General features: G+C 49.2%; 1 protein-coding gene and 1 long non-coding RNA gene across 11 annotated transcripts in view; one reads left to right on the top strand and one right to left on the bottom strand.

Annotated features, from left to right (window-relative positions):
- Positions 1–461: 461 nt before the first annotated feature.
- PPP2R5D (protein phosphatase 2 regulatory subunit B'delta) overlaps positions 462–27,213 on the top strand; it is a 66,152-nt gene continuing 39,400 nt past the window's right edge. For 9 of the 10 annotated variants that reach the window (XR_009458977.1, XM_006268770.4, XM_059720398.1 and 6 more), the window contains exons 1-10: positions 462–564; positions 1,239–1,322; positions 9,554–9,746; positions 12,642–12,841; positions 13,285–13,395; positions 15,147–15,239; positions 15,803–15,933; positions 16,327–16,386; positions 17,626–17,734; positions 18,678–18,731. Coding sequence is in view for 9 of the 10 variants with exons in the window: in XM_006268770.4 (XP_006268832.2) it covers positions 538–564; positions 1,239–1,322; positions 9,554–9,746; positions 12,642–12,841; positions 13,285–13,395; positions 15,147–15,239; positions 15,803–15,933; positions 16,327–16,386; positions 17,626–17,734; positions 18,678–18,731 (1,062 nt within the window). In the remaining variant the exon portion in view is untranslated. The remainder of the gene's footprint in view (positions 565–1,238; positions 1,323–9,553; positions 9,747–12,641; positions 12,842–13,284; positions 13,396–15,146; positions 15,240–15,802; positions 15,934–16,326; positions 16,387–17,625; positions 17,735–18,677; positions 18,732–27,213) is intronic. The other variant, XM_059720396.1, reaches the window with a different exon arrangement.
- On the bottom strand, positions 15,807–20,366 carry LOC132247685 (uncharacterized). The gene is made up of 2 exons (XR_009458979.1): positions 20,224–20,366; positions 15,807–15,981 (listed from the first exon to the last, which is right to left on the bottom strand). It is a non-coding gene; the product is annotated as an uncharacterized LOC132247685 (long non-coding RNA).

Raw genomic sequence — 27,213 nt, 5'->3', positions numbered from 1 at the left:
CCCTGGGCAGACCAAGCAGAGCCCATAGAAGTTGGAAGCAGCCAGCCCCGATGCAGCTACTCAAGGGGAAGGGGAAGGGGAAGGGGAAGGGGAAGGGGGCTTGGCATGGTCCAAGTCCAGTTGCCTAGGGGAGAAAGGGGAGTGTCTGAGCCGGGCCGGGAGAGCAGGCATGGCAACCACCAGGCAACCGCTAGCGGTTGCGGTGGCGGGTCGACCGCGAGAAGGGGCCTAGCCGGGCCCTCACTGACAAGGGGGACTCAGCAGAAGGGGCGGGGCCCGCCGGCGCAGCTGCAGCCAATCCGCGGCGCCCACCGTTGGCGTCATTGGGGAAACCACGGGCCAATGAGAAAATTCCGTGCCGCCGGCGCCGGCCAATAGGTTGGGGCAGGCCAGCTGTTGCTAGGCAGACTTGGCGGCCGGGCCCAATGGGGAGCGGGGAGGCTCAGCAGTACCGGGGTGCGGGCGGCGGTGGTGGGGGCCGGGACCGGCGGCGGGGTCGGGGTAGCGCGGCGTGGTGCGGCGGGGCGAGCCGCCGGGATGCCCTACAAGCTAAAGAAGGAGAAGGTGCGGTCGGGCGCGCGGGCGGGGCTCTCCGAGCCGGTGCGGGGCCTGCAGGGCCGGGGCGCTGCGGGCGGGTGGGCCGGCCGGTCGGTCGGTGACCCTGGGGCAGCGCGGTGAAGCCGCAGCCGCAGGGCGGGGCGGGGCGGGGAGTCCCTCGGCCTGCGCCCTGCCGCGCCGCGCCCGCCCGCCCGCAGGATCCCGCTCCGTCGCCCGGCCCGGCTCCCGCTGCCCTTCAGCGTGGGGAGCGCGTGAAGGCGCCTGGCTGCTCCCTGCGGGCCCGCGCCGCCTCTCGCAGCCCGGCGTGTGCTGGCCCTGGCGCGGCTGCCTGGCTCGGCTGGGCGCGGAGCCTGCCGCAGGATGGGCCCCTGAGTTCATAGGCCCATAGGAAAGCCGGGCTGGAAGGGGCCTTGTGCCCTCTGCAGAAGAGGACGGGCCTCTGAGGACGCAGGAACATCCCAGCCTTTGCTCTCGGTGTGGGGGAGGTGCCGTGTTCTCCACTGGAAGAAGAAGGGAGTGTCTCTGGATGTGTCCCTTGCTAGAGGCCTTGGAAAAAGTCTCATTGGGGGAACAGACAGCATCTCTGACACACTGTGCAAGGAGATAGAGAAATGTGGATCTCCGTTGGGATTTTCTCCAGGCTCAGTGGAACTCAATGTGCTTTCTCCTCCTTGTTCCAGGAGCCTCCGAAGTCTGCTAAAAGCACCACAAAATCCAGTGGTGGCAGCAGTGGGAAGGATGGAGGGGCAGAGAATTCAGAGGAGGTAAGGACTTAATTCTGTAAGCAGCAGCATACCTGGACTTCCCATCTTTGTGACCATGGATGGCCTTTCTTCCCAGCTGGCCTAAGTGTTTGGCCGAATAATCTCTTTTAAAAGGATCTTATGGAATCAAATAGAAGATGGTGGCTAAGGTCAAAGGTAGAGGATGTCTTAATTAGAGGGGCAGGTATTTGGAAAAGAGAGAGGGTGAGGCCAGAGCCTGGTAGTGTTCTGTAATAAAACAGTTAGCCCTGAGCTGCCTGTGGTGGTAGTATGCCACCTGGTAGTATGGAGCAGAGTACAGCAGTGAAGGCTGCGCTGAGAACAAAGAGCTTGGATGGAACAGTGCACTGTCCTTGGCATGGTCACTGTGGAGCTCGGTGAACTGCATCCAAGATGTTAACCGGGGGGGACGACAAGAGTGCTGCTTTGTAAAGCAATTTGCTGAGTTGGAGGGAGGTAAGAGAAAGGAAAAACTGGTGTCAGAGTTAAATTAAGAATGAGGGGAACAGTGGTGGATTTCAGACAGTGGGAGAGGCAGTAGAGGCAAAAAGAGTTCTTCACTGTTGTAACACCCCTGTGTCAGCAGGACAAAGCAGGGCTTGGTGTGAATCACATTCCGCAGTAAGAGCTACAGAGTTTTCTTTGCTCTTGGTACCAGTGCTTCAAGCCTAAATGCATTGAGGGCAGCAGCAGTACAGGTGAACAGTGTAATAAGCTGTATTGCATGTTAACACGCAGTTCAAGCTGGAGTCCAGGCAGGTGTGATTTGGAGGTGGTGGGGGTGGAATTGGCTTCATTCCATTTTCAAATAGTGCAGTTGTGGGGGAAAAAACTTTGTGGGGAAAAAAGCTCAGCCTCCAAGAGGAGTGTTTATTCTTTCCAGGAATATAAATTTGACAGACAAATTGCCCTGCTGCCACTTTAGCATGCTACATTGCTATGAGAAGACTGGGTGCCCAAGATCTTTTCTTGGCACCTGTCTAATGAATCAGAATGTGTTTTGGTGCCGCTCTAACAAGGGAGTTCTGGATGTGAGACGTTTTTAATGTTAGGAAGGGGAATGAATGCATCAAGGTATCCTCGGGGGAAAGTCTGGAGCTAGAGTAGTTGGCCCTCAGGGAGATGGCAATTTAGAGATCTCTGTCCTTTCTTCATCTCAGCCCGTAGGCATCCATGCCTCTTCTGTGTTGTGTGCAGTGTCCCCCTCTAGTGTGTTTGTGTGCAGTGTCAACTCCTTAGGATAGTTTATCATCTGAGTTCCTTGGCTGTAAGGTAGGAAAGGAGTTCCATCACCAGACATCCATGCTAACACTTGCCTTTCATGTGGTACTTTTCATCCCTTAATACCAAAGTGCTGTGCAGAGGAATGTGCGTCTTAGCATCTCCAGGCATAAAGGGCAACCAACAAGGATTAGAACGAAGCATACTAAGGTTGGGCAGTTCCCTGTCCAGATCAATGGGAAGCTGCAGTGCTGCATTCCTAGTACCAAGTGGTGCAGTGTGAAGGTATAAATAGCATCACTCATAAGCTTCTTCCCATGACCCAAAATGGCAAATAGTTCTGGTTGCTCCTGGATGCAAAAGAAACCTAGAATATTAATAAAAAGGCCTTCATGGAGGTGGAATGCCACATCTGCTTGGGTAGTAAGGTGAAGAGGAAGAAGCCACCTCTGTGTGCTCCCTGACATAGGGCTCCTTTCCTTTGGTCTTCAGTTAAACTTCCATTGAAAGTTGTTTTTCCTTTTTTCTTTCTTTTCTTTCTTCTCCTTTGTAGCAGGTTGCTCTGGTGTAGAATGGACAAGTACCTTTCTCTTGATAAGTAACAGTTTATCTCAGTTTGGATTAAATTGCTATGTCCATCCAGGAACCAAGAAATGGTAAACTATAATACTCTACTGCCTGCCTTACCCTTTACTTCAGACGTCTCTAATGTGGTATTATTAGCTTGATCCTCAGAAGTCAGAGTGAAATCTGTACAATTGTAATGAATTAGATGTATGCAATGTGAGTGATCTCTTGCGTGGGAAGTGAAAGGGTGTTTGGATGATAAACTTTATGGCAGGGGTGGGTAATTAGTTCGAGTGGAGGGCCGCTTACTGAGTTTTGGCAAGCCATCAAGGGCCTCATAACAGGCAGCCAGGGGCAGATGAATATTTTCTAAATTTTGGGGAGGCCCTGCAGGCCGGATAGAATGGCCTAGCGGGCCACATCTAGCCTGCGGGCCATATTTTGCCCACCCCTGCTTTATGGACTGTAGCTGGCCAGGATGTGATTGTTATCTGCACTGGAATTTTTGTGGGTTGCAAATGCCTGTACTGATGGGAAACACGCCTGAGCGACCTTTCTTCTAAGTTGAAGGGTGTGTGTAGAGGCTGTTTAGGTTCCCAGCAGAAGAATGGGTAGGAGAGGAGAAAGACAGCCCCACACTGAGATTTTCTTCCACTCTCATATCACAGTCCAGGAAGTGGGGAAGGATTTACAGCCAAACTTGCCTCCTTTCCAGGGAGCTTCAAATTGTCCTTTGAAGGAATGGTGTCTAGCTGATGGGCTGTCTAACGCAATATAGAGGGGAGCTCTGGTCTGACAGACCTTACCAAATGGTACGGATTGGGACTTTTGAGGGGAAGGGTCTGGGCAGCAGGGTTAGGAGCCAGTACAAAAACTCTGGTGTTTTAAATTCCTGTGCAGTACAATCTCAGTCAGTGCGACTGTTCTGAAAGAGTTGATACACATCTCTCAAAACCAACCATACTTCTCTGCTGGGGAGAGGAAGCCTTTTGGTATATATATGAGTGCAGAGATTCTCCTGCTTTTCAATACCTTGGCTAGAACTAGTAATGGTACTATATATCCTGTCCAACATATATTAATTTCTGCCTTGTAGGAGGTCACTGAGGGGCAAGTGGCAGCAGCACTTAGCCAGCAACAGGCTTTTGCGGAGTCTGTGTTTGCTCAGAGAGATGTTCACAAGAGCCAGCAGGCTAGGAAGATAGAGAAAGGGGCCAATGGGCTGGTGGTTTGCTTATGGGACTGAAGGATGATGAAGCCTCGGGGAGAAAGAGGAGATTACTGTCAGAAGTCAGCCCACTATTAGATGGAGGAGGAGGATTGTTGCTCATCCCTAACCAGAGAGGGACAGGAAGCATAGTTCTCACAGTTGGTTAAAGGAGGGGTAATGGCCTGGAACGAGTGGGAATGCCAGCAGTACCTTGAAGGAGGGAGGGAGATGAGTTACTACTCTGTAGCCTGGAGGATAGCCCAAGAACATCGCTGATCAGAGTCCCAGCTTACAGAGGAGGAGTATGTCCTGGGTATGAACTGTTGTGATGTTCACTCTAGAGATGTTTCTTTTGGGGTATGTTATTGTAACATCTGAAGCAGTGCTAAGAGTCTACAACTGATCAGTGAGCTAAGGTTAATTTAAGGACAGGAAGCTGGATTTTAACAGGGCAATTGGCTAAAGTCAGCAGGAGAGACTGTTGCAGGTGTCAGCTCCAGGAACTGAGAGGCAAGAGTGGGGAAAGGAAGGTCTGAGAGCAGGGCAGTGTGACCTCAAGATGCTCAAGAGTGCTGTATGGCAGAACTGCTTTCCCAGTGCTGAGGCAGCAGGGAACAGTTGCCTCCCCAGCCACTGCCCCTCCCTTAAGGACAAGACCATGGATAGAGTAGGGAAAGGGAGATGATGATAAGCGCAAGGGTATGGTTAAGAGAACAGTGCAGACACTAGGGGCATGTCCAGATGAGCATACACCTCTTACAGTGTCTCAAACTAGGGGTGCACTGATAGATTTTTGGGGCTGATACCAATAGCTGATATTTAAGGAGGCATATTGGGCAATACTGATCCAATTTCCGATACAGCTGCCTCCAGCTGGTAAGTCCAGTGTGGTGGAAGGGGAGGAAAGGAGCATGGAGGGGGCAGATCAAACACCCTCCCCTGCGGTGAGGGAAGGGGCGGGGAGCCGGAGCCCGGGGAGGGGAGGGGGGGGAAGCAGCTCCTGCCGCTGCTTGCACTCTGGCAGGGCAGGGGTGCTGGCCCCAGCCTCTAGTTCCCCCTGGCTGCAGATCTGGGGGGAGCCAGGCAGCATTATTATGCCTCAAGTGGCACAATTTGCCTCACACCAAAATATGTCTAGGCATGTGCAGTGAGGCAAAAAGCCCCAGCTCAGATTTGTGCTGCTTCTGTTTGAGCTGCTGCAAGCACACGTGACTGCATGTGTGGACGTGCCCCGAGAGTCCAGGACGAAGGGAATTGGTAGAGAGCAGGTCAAGGGCTTGGGGCTTATCTATGTGCACAGACAAGTCCTCAGAGAGGAGAAGAGTGGTGGAAGAGGTAATAAGCCATGGAATTTGTGCGTGAAGGAGGGAGAGTGGAAATCCTTAACTCAGCCTTCATTGTCTGGCATATCCTCCAGACCAAAGCAAGAAGCCTGAAGCCAGAGCAAGAAGTTATGCACATGCTTTGAATCTGAATTTGTGACATTCCTTCTAGAGAGATCTTTTCCAAAGTGAATAACCTGGAAGCCTCAGCTAAATTTTAGTCCCTCCCTAAGCAGCTCTTTTAGCCTGTGTGCAATGTGAATCCCAGCAGGATGTTGTCTAAGTTTCTCCTTTTCCAGAAGGGAGGTGGATGCGCAGCCACCATCTTTTGAGATCAGTCAGGACAGTAGAGGAAGATGCTGAGTCATCTTAGTTTCTATTTCCCACCATACCTGCTCAAGTCAGGAGTGGGTGTGGAGGAGGAACCCCTATGGCATGCCTGCCTCGTGAGCACTGCAGGGAGAAGGCCTACTAGTAGGGAATATGTGATTAAAAGAAAGTTCAGCGTGTGCTACTCTCTGGGCTGTGCTGTGAGCAGGCAGACCCCTTTTCCATGGAGAGGGGTCTCTGTGTTCTGTCACAGTTTTTTCCTTAGCTATGTTAAGACCATTTTTTTCTTTCTTAACTACGTTGGTAAAACAACCATTATAACTGATACTGGGTTTCATGCCAGCTATTTCAAGGCTCTTTACAAGCACCAGTTGAAGTGGCAGGGGCTTTTCCAGACTCCTAATGAGGTGAACCTGTTAGTATGCAGTCCCTCAGCTGAGAGTATCCCTCATGGCCTTTTCAAGTGAGGCCACCCCAGTTGGGGCCACATCCCATCTGTTTCGGATGTCTTTTGAAAGCACAGTTTCATGTCCCTCCTTCCCACCGGGTGTCTCCAGGTCCAAGGCCACCTACATTCCTTTTTTGTTTGTGGCTGTATCATCTCTCCCTCGGGGCCGCACACTTTGCAGACTTTGTTTTTCTTCTACCCTGTGGGAAGAGCATAAACTGGCTTACAGTTTCCCTTCTTTTAAAGTTCCTTAGTAGCATTTGAACAAACCTGTGAGTTGCTAAGGATGTTCCGAGACTTGAATATTCAGTACAAGAAGTGAACTTTGGATACCTGGAACATATCCAGAAGTAATCCTGCCAAATTTAGTTTCTGGACTGTGTCATTAGATGAGAGGCCAGTATTCAGGAATAGCCTCTTATGGGCGTTTCTAATTGTTTCGGAGCATGGGCCACTTCTTGTAGCATCTCGAACATCTCAGTTTCATCAGACTGCCCACCTTACCTTGCTCTGGCAGTCAAAGAACATCTATGACTTGGGACCTACTTAATTCATGATTCTGCTGTTTTCATGATTGCCAGGAAATATTCCATAAATTGCAATTTCTCATGAAATCAACACTCCAAAAAAACCAAAACAGTATATTATTCATATAATACACTCTTTTAGAATCTTCCAATCCTTACTGCGATACTTAGACAATTGGACAGTCTCTACAGCCACTCTCACATGCTTGAGACTTACTGACTGTTTGTGGCAATATTGAGGCATCTCTGCCAATCTGCAGCAATAGCGGGGTGGCTCTGCCAATCTGCAATGTGTAGTGAGGCCACTGGGAAATGCCCACAAAATCAGCTCTTTCTGCTGCAAGTGTGCTGTGAAAATGCATTTATTTCACCGTGAGTTCAGTAGGTCCCTATCTATGACAGTGACAACAAATGCCTAGGACAGTGGTCACCAACCAGTGGATCTTGACACACCGGTAGATCTTGGAGCCTCTTGGAGTCGATCTGAGGCTGAGGTGGGGGGCTGAGTGCTGCGTGCATGCACGCCCATGCCCCAGCCCAGCAGGTCAGTCTGTGTGGGGAGTGAAGGGGCAGAGGCTAGATTGAGGCCCCCGCTGTGAGGGACAGTGCCGCAGAGGCCGGAGTAGGGGTAAGTTGAGTGGGGCCCTGGCCAGGTGGGACTTACCTGCTGGGAAGTCATGCCCCCAAATAATTTTTTTCTCATTCTGCCTCGATCTGCACTCCTGCCTCCCCTTCCCTCCCCACAGACTTACCTGCTGAGTGAGGGGGGAGGGGTGGCAGCGGAGCATGGTAGATCTTGGGTTGCTTTTAAATGCCAAAGGTGATCTCCTGTTTAAAAAGATTGGAGACCACTGGTCTAGGAGATCTGTCAGGAAGGAATTTTGCAGTTGGAAGGAAAGAGAAAGTGCCTATACCTGGACCACCTGCTTTCTGTCAGCCTCTGGCTTTAAACATATGCACTCCAGGGTAGTGACCTTTTCCCCAACTCTCCCAGACACTCCTGGTATTTGTCATGTGCATTTGCAGAGAAATTGGGAACAGCAAGGGATTCTTTGGCTAGGTGTTTTTCTTTTCCATCAACTTTGGTTTAGCAAGAAAGATGACAAAGACTCCAGTTCGAGTCAGCTGAACCACAGACCTGCTTTCCCAGAGTTTGTACCATAGCTGTCCTAGGTAGAGTATTTCACAAGTGTTTCAAGGACAGGCTGGTTGCAAGAGTGTGTTCTTGATGGGGTTCCATGGCCGGGGTTCATGTTCTTTACAGTAACTGCAGAAAGGAGGACTTTTTGCTTTACTACCCCTGCAGACTTAGAGCTACATGGTGTGGAAAGAGGGTAAGTGATAGCTGTCTCAAGCCTCACCTACACCACATGTTTCCCTTGAGCCCCTACCCTGGGTACCTCTTTAGAGAGCCACAGAGAGGGTGGCTTACTGAGGCTTTGGGCATGATCCTCACAGGAGGTGTGTTAGAAGGACAAAGGGGGTGGCAGTTGTGTTTGAGTGTCATTTTGGAGCATCCTTCTGTTACTGAATGTGTTTATAGCCAATTACAATAGAAAGCAAGGTGCCGTTCATTGAGAGCTGACCACAGACCAGAGTGAAGTAGGGGGAGGGGTGAGCAGATAGGTCACTCCAAGCATAATCTCAGCTGGATGCCATGGAAGAAGGTGCAGAGATGGAAGAGATAATGAATGATGAGACTGTGCTAAAGCAAGGGAAGACACCAGAATTCTGAGGTGGCAAGCTAGCACAGGACACAGGGCCTTAAAACCAGACCACACTTCTGCCATCAAGGAAACAGAAAGCTGGCAGCATCCAGATAAATGGCAAGCCAAAATTTCTCCTTGTCCACATTTGTCATAAGATGTGACTGTGAGCTTTGTAGCAAAGACTGTACAGATGTTGGAAGGGAAGGCAGAACTGGGTCTGTTCAGTCTGAGTAAGAGAAGACCAAGAGTTGACTTTATAGCTGCCTACAAGTATGTCGGGGGGGAGCACCAAGATCTAGGGGAGCAACTCTTCAGAAAGGCACCCCTTGGGAGGACAAGGACCAGTTGGCACAAGCTGATTGAGAAAAAAAGTAGGCTGGACATAAGGAAAAACTTATTTTCTGTAAGGGTAACTAGATTTTGGAACGCACTCCCAGCAGAGGTGGTACAGTTGCCATCTTTCGAGGTGTTCAAGAGGAGGCTGGACAAGCACCTTTTTGAGCTTGTTTGAGCCCAATAACCTCCTGCCCATGGCGGGGGACCAGACTTCATGATCTTACAGGTCCCTTCTGGTCCTTTGATTCTGTGATTCTGTAACCTAATATGATGGGGTTGTGAACTGTCCATGGTCCCTGGGAGCTACTGCAGTAGAAAGAAATAACTTGGGAAGTTTGCTGCAAATAGAAGAAACTGGATGCAAGTCATGAAGGAGTGGGCAAGGCGTGGTCAAAAGTGCCCGGTTCCTTCCATCTAGGAAGAGCTGACAGTGTTTAGGGTTGGTAAATAATTTATGAATCTGTGTGAAGGTTGGACAGGATAGAAATGTTATTAACAACATCTGTTTGCATGTCAGGCTTATTGAAGCTTGCACATTGACCTACTCTTTTTCTCCATCAGGTCCAGCAGCAGCAGCAGCAACAGCAAACAACTTCAAATAAGCGACCCAGTAATAGTGCCCCCCCACCGACACAGCTGAATAAGATCAAGTACTCGGGAGGACCCCAGATTGTAAAAAAGGAGCGACGACACAGCTCCTCTCGTTTCAATCTGAGCAAAAACCGGGAGCTACAAAAACTCCCTGCCCTTAAAGGTAAGGATGCTGTACGGTTGTAAGTGTATGTGCCTGGCAAGCCTCAACCTGGCTTCTTGGAAGCATTTTCCAAGCAGAACAGCAACAGGAAATTCAGTACAGTTATGCTAACCTTGGCATCTGCAGTACTATAGGGAAAACATCTGTCACTGCCTCAAAACCAACCTAAGTACTGAGAGCTTCTAGCAAGTTGCTGTGAGAGGTTCTCCCACTGGCCCATGAAAGGGTTGCACCATCACTATCTGGATGCTGATATGCTTCAGCGCCATTGCATGATTCCACTGGTTCTCTCTCATGGTAGGGTATCTTAGTCTCCAATTAAAAAGCCCTTATCTTTCAGAGGGAACAAAGGCATTGTCACAAGTGCTGTCTTGGGGTAGGGGGGGGTCCTCTTCCCTCGTTTATCTGCAGCTCTGACTCCCTGCAGAATGAGCTTTTAATCTTCTCTGGACTCTCAAGAGCATGTCCTTTTGACAGCATGAATTTAGGAAACCCATCTTCTTGATCTGTAAGATTCATTTGCATCCTGCAGAGAGTCTAGGTCCTTCTCCAGCATGAGGATCTATGCCTGGGTCCCTTTGCACCAAAGTAACCTCTACACCAGTCTCTATATTCTACTTGATTTTTTTCCACCATGGCTGTTTCCTGCACTCTTGCCTGCTGTCTTGACTCCCTCTCAGTTGAGAACCCCTGTGTAAATCTCACCTTGCTTTCCCTACCCTCCTCTCATACCTCGGACAACCCCAATGCCTTTCTTGTCACTAAGGAAGCACTTTTGCATTGTATTTCCTGCTTTCCTGGAAAGCTTGCCTTTAATCTTTTATCAGAGATGAGGTTGTGGGGGAACAGGCTACTGTGACAGGGCAGTTGGTTGTGCGCCTCTTACTTCAAGAGGAGAGGCTGTTTGGGGAGCACCCGCAGGTGGCCAGGGGGGCTGATCAGGGAGTCACCTGCCCAGGAGGGGGCCAGGCTTGAAGTTCATAAGCCCATGGCCTAAGTTGGCCAGGCAGCCTACCTGAGTACCCTTGTGAGAGAAACTCCTGTTAGCAAGGGTCCTGATAACCACAGACCAGGCCTTGGAACAGATAGGCCTGGGGGATTGGTGGTTGTAGGAAGGACTGAAGGGGAGGCATAGAGGTCCCAACTGGCCCAGTGAAAGAAAGATGGGCCAGAAGAATAGAGGGCCTGGGACCCAAAGAGAGAGAGGTTGAGCCCAGGGAGGACTAGGTACTTGGGAGAAGGTTTGATGCCTGGTGGGGACCAGAAGGGTCTGATGCCTTGGGCCTGCCAGAGGGCAGCGCATTGGGCTGGGAGCCTGTAGCCCATGAATGACATGTTAGCAGATCACTTGTGAGGCTTGGGAGTGGGTATTTGCGAGGATGGAGTCCATAAAACTAGTAATGACCTGCCATTGCCTTAAGGCAATGACCACAAGTACCTTTGGTCCTAAGAGTAAGACCAGGTTTGGGAAACCCTGGGGTGGCCTACCTTTCATCAGAAATTGATAACATCAAGGTGTGACAGGTGAGTAAAGGAGAGAGCGTCTGCGTGCACTATGGCAGCTAGAATCCAGGCTTTTGCAGCTGCCACTGTGGTGGCAGCCCACACCCTGCTAACAGCTCCAGTGGCACTGCAGTCAAAGCCCCACCACCATGGCCAGAGGCCCAGCTCTGGCTATGACAGCCAGGCTTCCTGCAGCAGCAGACAGTGCTGTTGTGAGATCTGGAGCATGGCAACATGAGCACCATGGCAGACAGAAACCACTGCCACTGTGGCTCTGGCCATGGTGGTGGTGTTCCCTGCAGTGACAGCTAGAGTCCTGGCTTTTGCCAGGGCTCAAGCAGCTGCACCAGCACCATGGGTGGAGGGCAGAAACCTTTTTGCCGTGGTCAGAGCTGAGGCAGGGCTTCCCATGGCTGCAGCCTAGTGAGAGCCAGGGCACTGGCAACCCTAGTAGCATCATGGGCAAACACCGCCACTGTGTGCAAAGCCCAAGTTTTGACTGCATGTGTAGGGCTTCCTGCAGTGGCAGGACGCAGGTAGCTCCAGCACCATTGTGGTGGCATTTCCCTCAGTGACAGCCAGTGCACTGGCCAAGAGCTGGGGGCAAGGGCAGCTCCAGTGACGTCATGATCAGAAGGTCCACCACCACAGCACAGCTCACTGCTAGAGGCTGCTGCCAAACCTCCAGTCTGCTGTAGTGGAAAGTGTTTTTTACTCAGCCAGTGGAAAAGGCTGAAGCTTCTTGCATGCATTTGAATACGTCTGGTAGCAATATAGCAAAGAAACAACTTCATTAATAAAGGGCCTAATGTAAGTGAGGGCATGGCCCATTTTGGCACCTATCTCCTTCACTAGCAGGTGCAAGAGAGGGGGTCACTCCTGTGGCAAGAGTGATAGCTGAGGACTTGGGAGACCCAATTTCCAGTCCTCATGTGACTGGGGAGCTGTACTCAGTGAGAATGTGTTTGATGTAGTTTTACCAGTTAGTGAGGTGTAACTTTTCCATGTTGGAAGAAAGGTTTCCACACAAGGGACACTTATAATTTAAATTATTTTTCTTCCAACATGTGGGTGTCTCTATTGGCTTCTCACATGTTACATGGGAAGAGAAAATGTCCACATAGAAAAGTTACACCTCACTAACTGGTAAAACTTTCCTGTCTGGGCAGGGCCTTCATTTTCCTGTGTCAGTTATCCCATCTGTCGGTAACAGGAATGAGAGCACTGCTCTGTCCCATGGCAGTGTTGTGAAGCTGAACACAGTGCAGATTGTCTGGTATTGGGATCATACAAAAATAGGGCTTCATGTCAAATGCTTATCTAGCCAGACATTCTGCTTAGCAGTGGGTGGTGCAGAGGAAAAACCCTTCCATGCTTTATTGTCCCTGTCAGATGCTCCCCCTCATGAACGAGAAGAGCTGTTCATACAGAAGCTTCGACAGTGCTGTGTTCTCTTTGACTTCATCTCTGACCCGCTCAGTGACTTGAAGTTCAAGGAGGTGAAGCGGGCAGGTCTCAATGAGATGGTGGAGTACATCACACACAACCGCGATGTCATCACTGAGGCCATCTACCCTGAAGCTGTCATCATGGTAGGGACCCTGGCCAGCTTTCTGTGATCTTCCCGTAAAGGGCTGGGGTCATCAGGACTGGGAGAGGCTGTTTGTACATGCCAAGTAATTAAAAATGTGGAGATGGGTGAGTGAGGGCAGCTAGTGAAAGGAAAGATAACTTGTCTGGAAGGAGCATGAGAGTGTCTGGTATGTGCATTTGCAAAGGAAGGAGGATCCAATGTATGTATGAGGAGAGGGGAAGGGCAGACTTTGTTCTTGGCACAGGCAACACTTGTGGAGTTTGTGGGTGGCAAGAGAGCAGTAACTCTTTGGCCTTCAGCAAGGGAGCTGTTTGTGGGAGCACTTGCAGAGAGCACTTCCTTTGCGCTGCTCTGCTAGTGAGAGGGCTCTGGGAGAGCTTTGCTGTCAGCAGGGCCACTGCAGTGTGTGAGGGTCTCTTCTCTGCATTTCACACCCATCAGTTTTCAGTGAACCTCTTCCGGACACTGCCCCCTTCATCCAACCCGACAGGAGCTGAATTTGATCCTGAGGAGGACGAACCTACACTAGAGGCTGCCTGGCCACATCTCCAGGTGAGGAGGAGGAGTGGGAGTTGTCATTAGCCCTTTTCCACACCAAGTAGCAAGAGGCTGCCAGCTGTAACTTTGGATCTTAAGGGGAGAACTAGAAGCCACCTTGTGCAGGGTTGAGAAAAGACAGGTGCCAGGGTGAGGAGTGATAGAGAAGATAATGATTCTGCTGTGTATGGATTTAAACCTTTTTTTCCTGCCAGTATTTCTCACTGTGTTTCCCTAGGGTAAGTTACCTGCCTCATTTCTAAACTAATTCTTCAGTGCTCTGCAAATGAATGCTGCTCGGTCCTGGGGGATGCTAAGGTGGGCTGAAAGTGAGCAGCTATTCTAAAGTGCTTGGGGAGCATTGTATTTTGGAAGTAGGTGATAGAACCCTTGGGGAACTTTCCTCTCTCTCTCTCTCTCTCTCTCTCGGGCCCCATGATGCATCTCTCAGTCCTTTAGCACAGGAGGGCTAGCTCCATCGTGTATCAGCATCACTATTTTCCTCTGGTACTAAGCTTGTTGGCTGGCTAACCAGCAGGGTGATGCTTCTTGGAGGGGGCACTATTTGGTTCCAGTGGGAGCTTTGCTTGGACATCCACTAATACAACTTTACTTAGCACTTTAAGAAGGCCTGCTTTTAAAAGCCAAAAATAAATTAGTAAAACTTAATGGAAGCAAACAATTCAGCAGCAGAAGTATGAACATAACTGGGAAATAGGGAAGGGGCACTTCTAAATGCTCACTAAGCTAGAATTCCTGGAAAATGTACTTGAACAGCTTCCTGGTGATTGCAGCAGTAAACTTGGTTCATCCAGAAAAATGGAGTTCAGAGAAAATTAAGCAGTTGCTTTATTGGGTCTGCAGGCACCTGCTCAGAGAGACCTGTTAGAAAAGGGCTGTTTCACTATAGTGGGCAGCACCAGAATGAGGGCTGAACAAAAAAATACTCAAATTGGAACTAAGATGCCATTCTTTGGCAGTAAGGGGCAACTCACTATTGCTGCAGCTTATCTAGGAATGCTTGTATTCATGCTAGGTGGGGGTTGGCAGACTTGCTGTAACATTAATAACTGGGTTCTTGTTTTATGTCAAGCAAGGCTGGTGACTCCCTTGGCCTATTCATGGCAGGTAGTCTGTTACTTTGCTTTGCCCAGAGCTGCCTTTGTACAGCTTGAGTATTCCTTGAGGCTGGTCCCACAAGGCAAGTCTCTTAGCTCCTTCCACACTGAGACTGGGCACTGAGACGTCATTTGTCTCAGTGATCCCCACTAAGTAAATCCAGACTACGTGAGCTCCTGCTGGGGACTTTGCATAAAGGGAAGTGATTGGTCATCACCCAGGGAGCCTCTCCAAAACCAACTAATTAACTCAGTCAGCTGAGGTACAGCAGAGTCCCTAGGTTAGCACGGCCAAAGCCAGATTTCAAACACAGTGTACAGAAACAACTGTGTGGCCTGCTGTGTTCTCCTGGCATCCATCTTGTCTGTCTGTCCCTTGATATTCCCCTATCTCTAGTGTGAATTAACACTTTGATCATTTGCCTTTTCTGGCAGGGATGTGGGGGAGGGGGAGGGTTTAGTTCCTGGCAGAGGAATAAGATGACATCTTTCCCAGTTCCAACTACTGATAATTCAGTGTTTCTGCCAGAATTGATAGCCACTGCTCCATTCAACACGAGGGAAATAATTAAAAGATTTAATACAGTATATGAATTCAGTGAAATGTTTTATTTTTTTTTTAAAGCACTCTCTTCCTTCCCCCTTCAGCTGGTGTATGAATTCTTTCTACGGTTTCTGGAATCGCCTGATTTTCAGCCAAATGTAGCCAAGAAATATATTGACCAGAAGTTTGTTCTGTCAGTAAGTGGTGGCAGCTCTTACCACCTCTTCTCATGTCTGAATGGAGGGACCCCCAGCAGTCACTGTCCAGGCGGCAGTCCCCAAAGCCTTGCGAAAGGGGTGGTTAGAAGACATCAGGAAAGGCAGTGCCAGGGTGCCTCACACTTCTCCATGCCTTGCTGAAAGAGCTTGGTGCTGAGCAAGAATCTGTACAAGCTGTCATCAATGACTTTTACCATAGGCCTTATGGAAGATGTGGGAGAGAGAATTTGCTTGAGGCCAAGGGTCATGAGGGCCTGGGAATGGGTAGGGCATGGATGTCCTTACCGCACAAGGGTTGAGCTGACTGAGGAAACTACTGGGGGAGGGGTGTGCTAAATGTCTCTGGGCTGGGGTCAGAGACTCTCAAAGACCCTGGCTGCTGTTATTGCATGGGTTCACCATAGCCCGGTTGCTGCTTGGGCTGCTGCTGCTACCACAACAGGGGCATCTATCTGGCATCCCTTGTAAATCAGTACCTTGACCTGCTGTGCTACCTCTAGTTACATCACTGACAGGGACTGACTGAACCTTTATTTCCACAGTTACTGGATTTGTTTGATAGTGAAGATCCCAGAGAGCGAGACTTTCTCAAGACCATTTTGCACAGGATTTATGGAAAGTTCCTGGGCCTGCGAGCATATGTGAGACGGCAGATCAACAACATATTTTACAGGTGAGGTCCTTCCTAGTGCTGCTGGCCTGGCAGAATGGCTCAGAAGACCTGTAGAAACAGAGCAGCAGACTGAGGTTTTGCTCCTGACCTTGCCAGTGACTAGCCAAGTAACTTGGGACAGCCATGTTGCCTCAGTGTGCGGAGATGTGAGTGAAGATTCCTTAATGCTCTGTGCCTCCAACTGCTCTGAGGAGGGACCTCCTTTTTCCCCTTTGCACACCCTAAGAGTACCCACAGCTGATCAGGGTGCTTTCCCGCATCCTGCAATATGAACAGTTTTGGGTTTTCTGTGACTCATCTGTTACTGTGAAGCTCTCTGAAGTCTCCCTTTCTGCCTAGTAACCTGCATCTTATGTTTGGCAGTGACCCTTCCTCTCCCATCCCCTTTCTCAGGTTTATCTATGAAACGGAGCATCACAATGGGATTGCAGAGCTACTGGAGATCCTGGGCAGGTGAGGGCCTTTCTCCCTTTCCACATGTATCTTGACATTTCTAGGAGACGAGGGCCTTTTGAGTTGGATGGGACCTCACAGCCTAAGATATTGGCCGAGTAAGTTTGTTGCCTCATACTACTTTGAGTTTGTTGCTACTTTGGCTGACTTTGCAGGTTACTTCTCAGCTTCAGCACAGTTCAGTTGCTGAGGTGACTTATACTTCATCTGAGTTGCAGGAGTCCACTTCTTGCAATTTGTGTCCAAACATACATTCAAAACCAAGAAAGTTTTCCAGACCAGTCTTGTGGTGGGCACAGCCCTTCTTTCCCCAGAGGTTTGTCTTCCTTTTTACAGATACTCTTAAAACTTGGCCCAGGACAAGGACAGAATTGTAAGCCTTACAATTGTTTTCTCTCGCCACCCCCCTCTTGTATACAGTGGTTGCTGCATCACCTTACTAGGAGGCAGTGGTTGCATCTACATGAGATGATATGATGCAGTAGCAACAAGCTGCTGTGCCATCACTCATTGCTACTGCGCAGTAGCGTTACCGGGCACTAACAATGATGCAATGCTGTTGTGCAGTAGTAATGAGCTACTGTGCAGTAACTTCGGTGAAAAAAAATGTGTAGCGACTGTACTGCACAGTAAAGCTAGTTACTGCTCAGTTGCTTAGTACTTGCTTATGCAAGTATTAAATGACTGCACAGTAACAACTGTGCAATCTGCTGCATGTGTAGATGAAGCCAGTATTTAAGAGAAATCTCTGCTATGAGTAGTCACCCTGCAAGTCCTGTATGAGTGGACTTTATGGTACCATTAGCCAATTGCCCATCAAGAATGATGGGGGGGGCAGGGGCAGGAGGGGGCTGGGATGGAGTGCCACCACCTAACGCCCCATGCTACTACTGTTCTGCCTCTTGCAGGGAGCGGGCCCCAGTTCCCCTACCCTCTGTCTGGTCCTGGTTGTGGCTTCGGGATCATGACAGTGTTACCCTATTCTTGGAGCACTCCAATTGGCTGTTTCTGCCAGCCAATCAGAGCTCAAATAAGTCGTGACTAACAGATGGATGGACAGACAGACTTAGGCTTTGATAATATTTGAATTGTCTCAGTCTTTCTTTGTGGCCTTTTCTCTGTACTGCTATATGTAGGTGTGTTGGAATGGGACTAGAAACTGGTTGTATGCTGCAGTTAGTCTGATCCTCATACTGGGTCCCTACATTAATATCAATACCATCTCTCCCTTTCCCTCAGTATAATCAATGGGTTTGCTTTGCCTCTGAAGGAAGAGCACAAGATGTTCCTCATTCGGGTGTTGCTACCTTTGCACAAGGTGAAATCACTGAGCGTCTACCACCCGCAGGTGAGAAGTGCTTTCTGTCAGTAGTGCAAGGCCAGTGTGTGTGAGCCCTGGACTCACTTATAGTAATTTTCTAGGCTTGCTGCAAAGCTCTTTCTGTGGGGCCTTCTGGTGTTTCTGTGCATTCACCCCTCTGCTGTCTGACTAGAACTCTCACTCCCAGGCATGCTTGTAGACTGTAGTCCTTCACTCCAGCCTGTTAACTTGCTGCTTCTGGCCAGTGTGAGTGGGTGCTGCTGCCCTCCCTCATCTTAACTTAAGCTTATTCATCCTTTGTTTCTGGTGGCATGTGGCCCTGGTGTACTCAGATGGCTGAGGGGCCTGAATTTCATTTCTTATTCTGGGGTGTGTAGGGTAAGCATAGGTCATTACTGTTAACAACTTTTTTTTTTTTTCCTCTATGTAGTATCAACATTATGCTATGCACTTAGAGGCCAGCTTCCTGCCCTAAGGAGTTGCTGATCTATCTAGATCAGAACTCTAGCAAATAGAGTAATGAAAGCTCTGACACTGAGTGGTGAGGGCCCTCATAGCCTCTTGTTCCCCGACCTTGCTTGAGAAGGTGGGACTCACTGGGTTGCCCCATTTGTTCCCTCTCTGCATGCATATGTCGATTTGTTAAAATTGGTGGCTGCTGATTGTGAATGTGCAGTCACAGAACTACTCCTGCACAGTATGAGGAGTTCAGCTGTGTTTCCCAAAGGCCTGTGCCCTAGTGCTTGAACTTAGGGAGGCCCTCCATCAGTTGTCAGGCAATGTCTTATTTGAGTTGGCAACTGGTTGCCACTCCCCCTCCCCTCCCCTCTCTCCCCCATGATCAGCTCTAATGTAGCTTTTGACCACACTCTATGGTAAGTGCTTGCATTTCACATGTATTCACTGATGTCTGCCTGGCCCTGCTAATGCTTGGAAGAGTTCTAACCATGCTGTTTTTTTCCTGTGACAGTTGGCATACTGTGTGGTGCAGTTTTTGGAAAAGGACAGCAGCCTGACAGAACCAGTAAGTATCTTCTCTTGGCCTTGTCATATCAGTCAGATCCCAGAATTTTCCTCCGGGAGACTAACTGTGGACAATTTAGCAATTACTTTGCTTTTTCTCTGTTCCGGAGGACCTGAGGATGGACTGGATTTGTTTGTTCTGTGGAGCAGTGCAATGTCCTGAACAGTATTGGTTATGTAACCTTTGAGATGTTGGCCTAGCCATAGGGCAGGGATGGACACCCTGTTCAGGAATGGCCAATCTGGCTATGCTTTCTGAGCAGTTGATCCAAGAAATCTTCTTAAAATCATAGATAAGTAGGGCTGAAAGGAACCTTCAGAGGTCATCTACCCCAGCCTTTTGCCTGGGGCAGGATCATCTGTATAAATTCATTGCCTAGTCTCTTAGCAAAACTACACAGTCAACCCTGACATACACCCTAAGATCTAAGAACCTAACTTGCCACAGGTAAAACAGGCAGACCATGGCAGCCAATGTTCTGCTGCTGCAAAGGTTGTTAAAATATACCTGAAAGATTCCAGGAAGAGGGCTACATCTGCTGCAGAGGAAGCAAAAAGAAAACCCCCGTAATCTGTATCGATCTGATCACCCAAAATACAGTGATCAGTCTGACCTTGAGTGGAGGGGCAAGACTCCATTCTTGTGGAATTCAAGTTCTGGTGTAACAGAATTCAGTGTGCATAGCTTCACTTTTGGGGTAGTTGCTTACCTGGCCATACAGCTTAGGCTATGAGAAGGTTCATGGGAGTCAGACTTGCAAATAAATAAATAAATAAATAATTCACAAGTTATTAGGAAATGTAAGTTGCCAGATCAAGCTCTCACACACCTACAGCTGGTCAGAAATCTATAGCAGGGGATTTGGAAACTGGTGACCCAAAAGGCTTGTGCTGTTTTGATGGAGATTGTAACAGGAGGGCGGTCAGGGTCACTGTGCTCTCCCCTGCCACCTCCTTTACCATGCCAAGCTGCCAACTAGCACCCTCCAGTTCTCTCCTGCCATAAACTTTGATCTTATATATTTTCTAGGGATGCTGCCTTTCATCTTCTTGGCCACAGTTCTCCTGTTGTTGCTAATTCCTCTCTTGTCCCGGGTGTTCCGTACACCCCAGCCTTATGGGCTACGCGTGGCTCCAACCACCCCTGTACCACACCCCAAGCCTCGCAGATGTGACTGACGTTGTTCTCGCTCTCTCTCTCCATGCCCTCTCCGGGGCTCACCACAATGCCACCCCCTTCTCCGGGGCTCACCATGCCTGCACTGGGGCTTCTCAGCAAACACCCCCTTCTCCACAGCTGGGGTCTGTGCACCCCAAATGCTGCACCCTTGCTGGCACTGGGGTTTCCACACTGCTGCGGGTCCCCTATGAGGCCTCCTCCAACCCCTAATAGCCTCACCCAAACCACCAGTGACCAAAAAGCAACACAAATGCAAGCCCCTGGGCTATAACACAAACAGAAGCCACCTGGCTATAACCACGCTCAAGCTTACAGGGGTTCTTCATCTCACAGCAGTATCAGACATTGCTCCTGCAGCAGGCTTCTCCTCTCTTCCATGACTGAGAGCTCCTTCCTCCTTGGCTGCTGGTAGGGAACTGCCTCCTGCCTGTGATTTATATAGGAGCCAGGCCCTGCCCCTTCTTTCAGCTGGCTAGGCAGGTGTGGGTCATTAGTTCCCTCTAGTTGCCTCAGCAACCGGCACCTGAGGAGTTATCCTGGCTCTTCATGTAGCAGGCAACTTAGTGCCCTGCTACACAGATGATAGCTGAGCAGCCCCTGTTTCCAGTGGAGTGTGTGCTTTGTGTTCCTGCTGAGGTTTTTGGAGTATCTGTGTCACATCCTGTCTTGCCAGTTTATCTCTGGGATGCTAATTCCTAGAGTAGGTGTTAGTTGCCTTTGTGACATTGTGTTCACAGACCATACATGGTTAAATAGGTTGCTGTAGTGCTTAAGCACATTTTGTTTCCTGGGGCCATGCAGACAAGCAGGAACACTAAACAGGCTGGCTGCAGGCTTGATGGGGAGCAGAGAAATGATCAGTGTGTCTACACCTGCTCCACAGAGTGGGGTTGAGCACATGGGAAGCATCTTGTGTGGTTCTGTTCCTCACTGGTTCAAAAGTGGCAGATGGCCAAAAACCATGTATGTTGTTTCCTGCTCTGGTGGTACAAATGCAAGAATAGCTTGTTAATAACTATTATTTACAGCTTGGTTTTTGTACTGAGATGGCAGCTGCACACTGACAAGGAGCTTGACTCTGTTCAGCTAATGTTGGCCAGCCACTTTCAGTAGGCTGCTTCAGGTTCCCCCAACTGCTCATTCTGGAGAGAAACCTTTTGCCCCCTTGTTCAGGCTCTCTCTGCCTGGTGAGGCTGCTTCCTATGTTCTCAAATGCCTGCTCCAAACAAGAAATCTCTATTGCATTCCATAACTTGCTGAGGACCAAGCCAGTGGTCCTCAAGACTGCTATTAAAAGTACTGGGAGGGGGGGAGGGAGGGTGTTGTGGAGCTCGTAAGTTGGAGGAGAGAAGAGAAATAGGTTGTTTTCCAACATTTCAGGGGTCCTTCTCATTGTGTCTGCTTGCACTTCATTCAAACAGCAAAGCACTGTAGTCAAGTGCTATAGATCCTTACAGGTGATGGGGGATGCACTTATTACTTCCGCAAATTAATGAGTAAAAGCCTGATTCAATGCCCCTGGAAGGCAGTGGACGAACTTCCTCCAAGGGGCTATTATATTGGGCTGTGTGACCAAATGGACAACATGAAGACGATGCAGTTTAACCACAAAATGTATTTCCTGCATATAAGCCTGGAAGTGGTCTCCTAGGCCACTGAGTCCAGTCCTTGAACGTGCAGGCAGCCAGTTTTCAAAGAACAACAGGTTAGTAATCAATGGCTCAGTGTCTAGCTGGCAGCCAGTACTAAGTGGAGTCCCCCAGGGGTCGGTCCTGGGGCTGGTTTTGTTCAATATCTTCATTAACCATCTGGAAGATGGGATGGATTGCACCCTCAGCAAGTTCACAGATGACACCAAACTGGGGGGAGTAGTAGATAAGCTGGAGGGGTACAGCTAGGATTCAGAGTGACCTAGACAAAATGGAGGATTGGGCCAAAAGAAATCTCCTGAGGTCCGACAAGGACACATGCAAAGCCATGTGCTTAGGATAAAAGAATCTCATGAACTACTATAGCCTGGTGACTGACTGGCTAAGCAGCAGCTCTGCAGAAAAGGACCTGGTGGTTACAGTGGACAGTAAGCTGGATATGAGCCTACTGTGTGCCCTTGTTGTCAAGAAAGCTAACAGCATAGTGGGCTGCATTAGTAGGAGTGTTGCCAGCAGATTGAGGGAAGTGATTATTCCCTTGTATTCAGTATTGGTGAGGCCACATCTGGAGTACTGTGTCCAGTTTTGGGTCCCCCACTATAGAAAGGATGTGGACATGTTAGAGAGAGTCCAGCAGAGGGCAACAAAAATGTTTAGGGGGCTGGGGCACATGACAAAAATGTTTAGGAGAAGCTGAGAGAACTGGGCTTATTTAGTTTGGAGAAGAGAAGACTGAGAGGGGATTTGATAGCAGCCTGTGGCAATACACCTTTGGTGCCTGCCACTTCAAGGACTGGAGCAGGCAGCTGCCAGGTGGCTGATTGCAGCAGCCATTTTCAAATGCAGGCCAACTATATCAAGAGGACAGTTAGCTGCTAGCAAGGGAGGCTGCCTGAGCTCCTGCTTGGGGACCTGGAGGTAAGGGAAGGGGCTATGGGCAGGTGGAGGCTCCTGGTCCTGGACATGACATGAAACTGCACCCTGCTGGGGAAGGGTGGCTTGGTGGGGCTCCTAGTGGCGTGGGAGCCTCCAGGAAATGCCAGGCCAGTTACTTCCCTGGTGAAAGGTGGGCCAGGGTGCCTTATAACCCCAGCCCCACACCCTGGTGGTGTTCCAGCAGAGCAGGTGGAGCCCAGGCTCGTTAGGAGCCCTGAGGCAGAGTCCAGGCTGGAGGAGGGACCTGGAGTCTTGCCCAGAGAGCAAGGGTAAAGCCTGGGGGCATGAGTAGAGACCCTGAGGGAGGGGGGTGACAGAAAGGGGCGATGGAGAAAGAGGCCCGAAAAGAGGGGCATAGGGAAGAGGCCCAGTGGAGGCATGGAAGCCCGGTGAGGGGCCAGGAGCAAAGTAGGCTAACAGTTGTAGAGTCATTCAGCAAACGTTCAGGTGAGGGCAGCGGGAGATAGCTGACAGACTGCCAGGGCTGACTCAGGCATGGAGAGAGAAGCCCAAAACTGGGTGAGGCTGGGCAGTATGAATGTGGCCCAGGAAAGAAGGCAGCATGAAAGAGGCCAGGTGAGAGCCAGTGGAGTGAATGGGACCCTGGTGAGAGAGAGGTGGCATGTGAGTGGAGCGGGCGGACTGCCCAAAGACGGGGGAAGACTGGATGCGTAGACCTGACTGGGAAGGAAATCCTGTTACACAGTCTGTAAGTACCTGAAGGTTGGTACTGAAGGATGGAGCTGGATGGAGATGGCGATGGATGACAGAACAAGGAGCAACAGTCTCAAGTTGCAGCAAGGGAGGTTTAGGTTGGATATTAGGAAAAACTTTCTCACTAGAAGGGTGGTGAAGCACTGGAACAAGTTACCTAGAGAGGTAGTGGAGATTTTGGAGGTTTTTAAGGCCCAGCTTGACAAAGCCCTGGCTGGGATGGCCCTGCTCTGAGCAGGGGGTTGGACTAGATGACATCCTGATCCCTTCCACTTTCTATGATTCTGTGAACACCTACTCTGACCCCTCTTGCATACATCAGCCAGAAAGCACCTCAAGAGAAAATCAGAAACATCTGCCACAAGGGTGCAACCAGTGCTTTGCTACTGTAACAGTATGACATTTAGTTAGGTTAATATATGCTCAGATGGTTCTAGGAAAATGACTGCCCTGTGCTACAGAAGAGAGCCGTTGTCTATGCCAGTTTGACCTGGAAAATAGTTCCTTCCCAATTCCAAACTTGGCAAGTGGTCTGACTTTAAATTCATGACCTAATCCCACGAGATAGGCACTGAAGAGGTTCTCAAGTGCCCTTGGAGAACTACCATATCCCAGCTAAACTGTAGCTGTGTCCAGTGTTCAATGCTTTAAGTGAATATGGGGTGGGAGGGAACCCCAGAAGCCAGCAAAGGAGTCTCGGGTGGGGAGGGGAGGGGAGAGGTGTGGAGGAAGGGGGTTTCTTCTTGGTCCCTACAAACAACCATGGAAAGTGCTGAAGCATGGGATTTCCAGAAACCTCCCACACAGAGTGTTTCCTTTTAGCTCTTTCATGGAAGTAACAAATACATAAGTATCTATGTAGACAAGGTTCCTTGGGTGAATTTGATATCTTTTATTAGACCAACCTAAATGGTTGGAGAATAGTTATTAAGCAAGCTTTCAGGTTCAAAAACCCTTCGTCAGGCTAAGGAAGCTGCAGCAGTTGCTGCGTGCTCTTCCTGGATGGAATGAAAAGTAAAGAAGCCAGGGGCTGGGCGGGGCTGGGGAGTCAGTTGCCAGGCAGATTATAATGTATCAAAAATCCAATGTCTGTGTTTAGTCCCTGATCTCTAGTATCCGGCAGGTTGATGAAATGGAGCTCATAGGCTCGTCTCTGGGATGTGTTGTGTAAATTTCCCTTAAGTATCTATGTGACACACTCAGATGACTGCACCAAGCACACCCATTTCCTGTCATGCTGTCACTTCTTCCATAAGCTATTCAAATTTTAATTTTGAAGCAGTTCAGGTACCTTATCTTCATTATGTTGTTCAGAAGGCCTTTCCAAAACTTGGGTCCTCTGATGGTTAAGTCTGCATCTAATTTCCAATCTAAATTTGTTTGTAACCAATTTGCATCCATTTGCTCTCGTGCCAGTAATGTTCTGAACTTTAAATAGCTCTTCTCCTTCCCTGATATTCACCCTGGAAATATGTTTGAAGAGAGTAATCGTATGCCCTGTCAGCCTATATCTTGCAAAGCTAAACAAGGCAATCTCATTTCATCTCCACTCCTATAATCATCCTCCTAGATCTTTGTATCTGTCCTCGTATAAATACACCATTTTGAAGGTAGGCAACCAAAGGTGTATGTCAGGGCTGTCCACAGAGGTTTAACATGCAGTCCCCAGGCTCCCACCTAACCATGCAGTCCCCAGGCTCCCACCTAACCTCCCAGCCTAAAGCAGCCCAATGCTTTGGCTGCTGCAGAAGCTGGGTCTCCAGGCTCCTGCTCTGGCTTCTACTTCCGACCTACCCCAAGGGGGAGGGCAGCATGACACAGGGATCTGATGGCCTGGAGTGGAGCATCTGCATGGCATGGTATGGTACAGGAGGGGAGCCAGTGACCAGGAAGCTGGAAGTGGGGGCTGAGGAGCCTGTACAGTGCAGTGCATCAAGGAGTCCTGTTGTGCTCCATGCTGGTGCAGCCAATGTGGTGTGCAGTCCTTTACCACTTAGAAGCTGGACAGTCCTGGTGTACACGTTATTCTAAACTGGGTCTTACCAGTGGGAGGTATAATGGTACTAATACTTCCTTTTCAACACTAGAAATATCCTGCCTCCCACAGCCTTAGATTGTATTAACCTGTTTCATGGCCACATCATGTTAACAGCTCACAGTCATCCTATGGGCCAGCAAATGCCCCCAGGTCAATTTCCTCTGTTGCCTCCAGTTTTTGACCCCTCATTTTACAGTGAAGGTTTGTTATATTGTTCTGTAAATGTAGGACAGGGGACTTTGTGCTGTGAAACTTTACACCATTACTATTGCTGCACTACACAAGGTTATCCAATTCTACGGAAAAGACACTTTGGTCACAAGAGGTCATAATTAATGTGGCTGAGACCACCAAGTTTCAGTGAGAGCTGCTAGGTTTGCAGATTAGCATGGCTCTACCTGTACTGGGAAGAGGCTGGAAAACTAAACTGCTGGAAGTCTCATTGTGGCCAAATTTTACCCAGATTTTAAAGCACTTTGAGGCAGAGATTAAGCATTTACCATTAATTCAGGCTGCACTAATGCAAGATCTACCATACTGAGGTCAGCTGAGTAAATGGGCTCTGGAATGGCAGTGAGAGTAATAACTGGAACAGAGACATGCTTCCACTCATCCTTGCTAACACTTGCTCTAGAAGAAGCCTTTGGAGCTGGGACTAAAGCTGCGGACAAACATAATTCTTAATTGCTTTAAAAGAGGAAGGGCCTTGCCACACTTGACTGTCCAGTACGCATGTGTAACAGTGTGGTTTCCTTTAAGGGGAGTCAGTCTGCCTGGCTGAGGAGCTGCAGCTGTGAAAAGGCTGGTAATCAGGGAGTGAAAAGATAGGAGAAACAGTGGTGAGCTGGACTATGTGGAGGGCAAAGCAGGTAGGAGCCACAGGGGACCTCTCCCAGTATAGGAAGGGGGGTATTGTTTGTTTGTTGCTGGGGCCTGGAAAGGTTCAGGTAGCAAAAGCCTACCTGAAGAAGCCCACGGGCAGCAACCTGCTTACAACATCACTGTTGACTCCATGGCAGAAGTGAGGGAATGTGGCCTGATATGTATTTGAAAGCAGTGTACATCCACATTCCTAGTTCCCCTTTGGGAATAGAAGATCTTTCAGCTGGCAGAGCAACACCATCTCTCAAAGAAAAAGTGCCTAGAGACATGATTGTGGCTTCTGGTTGCTGCCCACCCCCACCTTCTCTGGCAGTTCCCCTAGGGTGGCTGCTGTCTTCCACCAGAACTGTCAGCAGAAGCAGCCAAGTTTAAACAAGGCCTGAAAGTATAATGACCACCAGACTATCATGGCCAAGCCCTGGAACTAGTGGAAATATAAATTGCAGGTGTTAGAGGACCGCTCTTTCCAGTTATTAAACTTGAATCCAGTATGTGCTGATGTATGTCAAGACTTAAATTTCAGGTGCTATACCACATTGATTTAATAACTTCAGAAAGATTTGGTTTTGAAAAGAATAGTTACAACTTTAAATACATGCATCTAGGTTTTGATCCAAAAGGCACCAAGAGCTGGTATTTGGTATGCAGTGGATTTGTCTCATCTTTCTTGGGGAAATAGTATTATCCCAGTCACTGGTCCATAGGGTCAAGTGGTCTGCCCTTGCCATTACCTGGCATACAATGTAAAGTGCCTCTGTGCTGGTTGACACAGCCCTGCATGTGGAAGAGAGCTTCCTTTCCAACTCAAAGGCAGCTAGTTCACACCATGGTACATTGGGTTGAATATCCTGTATCTTAGCATCCATGACCATAGATATTGCTGTCCAGAAAACTGCTGTGCTTGTCCTGTGGCTGAGTCTGCTGCCACTGAGTGCACAGGGCAACCATATTCTCTTGGATGTAGGACACCTCCTTTGTTCTCAGTCACCAGCATATGATGTTGAGTTGCCTCTTGACTTCAGGTTTGGTGAAGTCAGTAGGTGCAGATCTTTTCCTTCACAGTATGAGCATGCAGGACTCTGTT

This window comes from Alligator mississippiensis, chromosome 1, assembly GCF_030867095.1.
Source record: "Alligator mississippiensis isolate rAllMis1 chromosome 1, rAllMis1, whole genome shotgun sequence".
Classification (NCBI taxonomy): Eukaryota; Metazoa; Chordata; order Crocodylia; family Alligatoridae; genus Alligator; species Alligator mississippiensis.
Note: the sequence above shows the minus strand (reverse complement) of the source record. Positions and strands in the feature narration are given on the sequence as shown.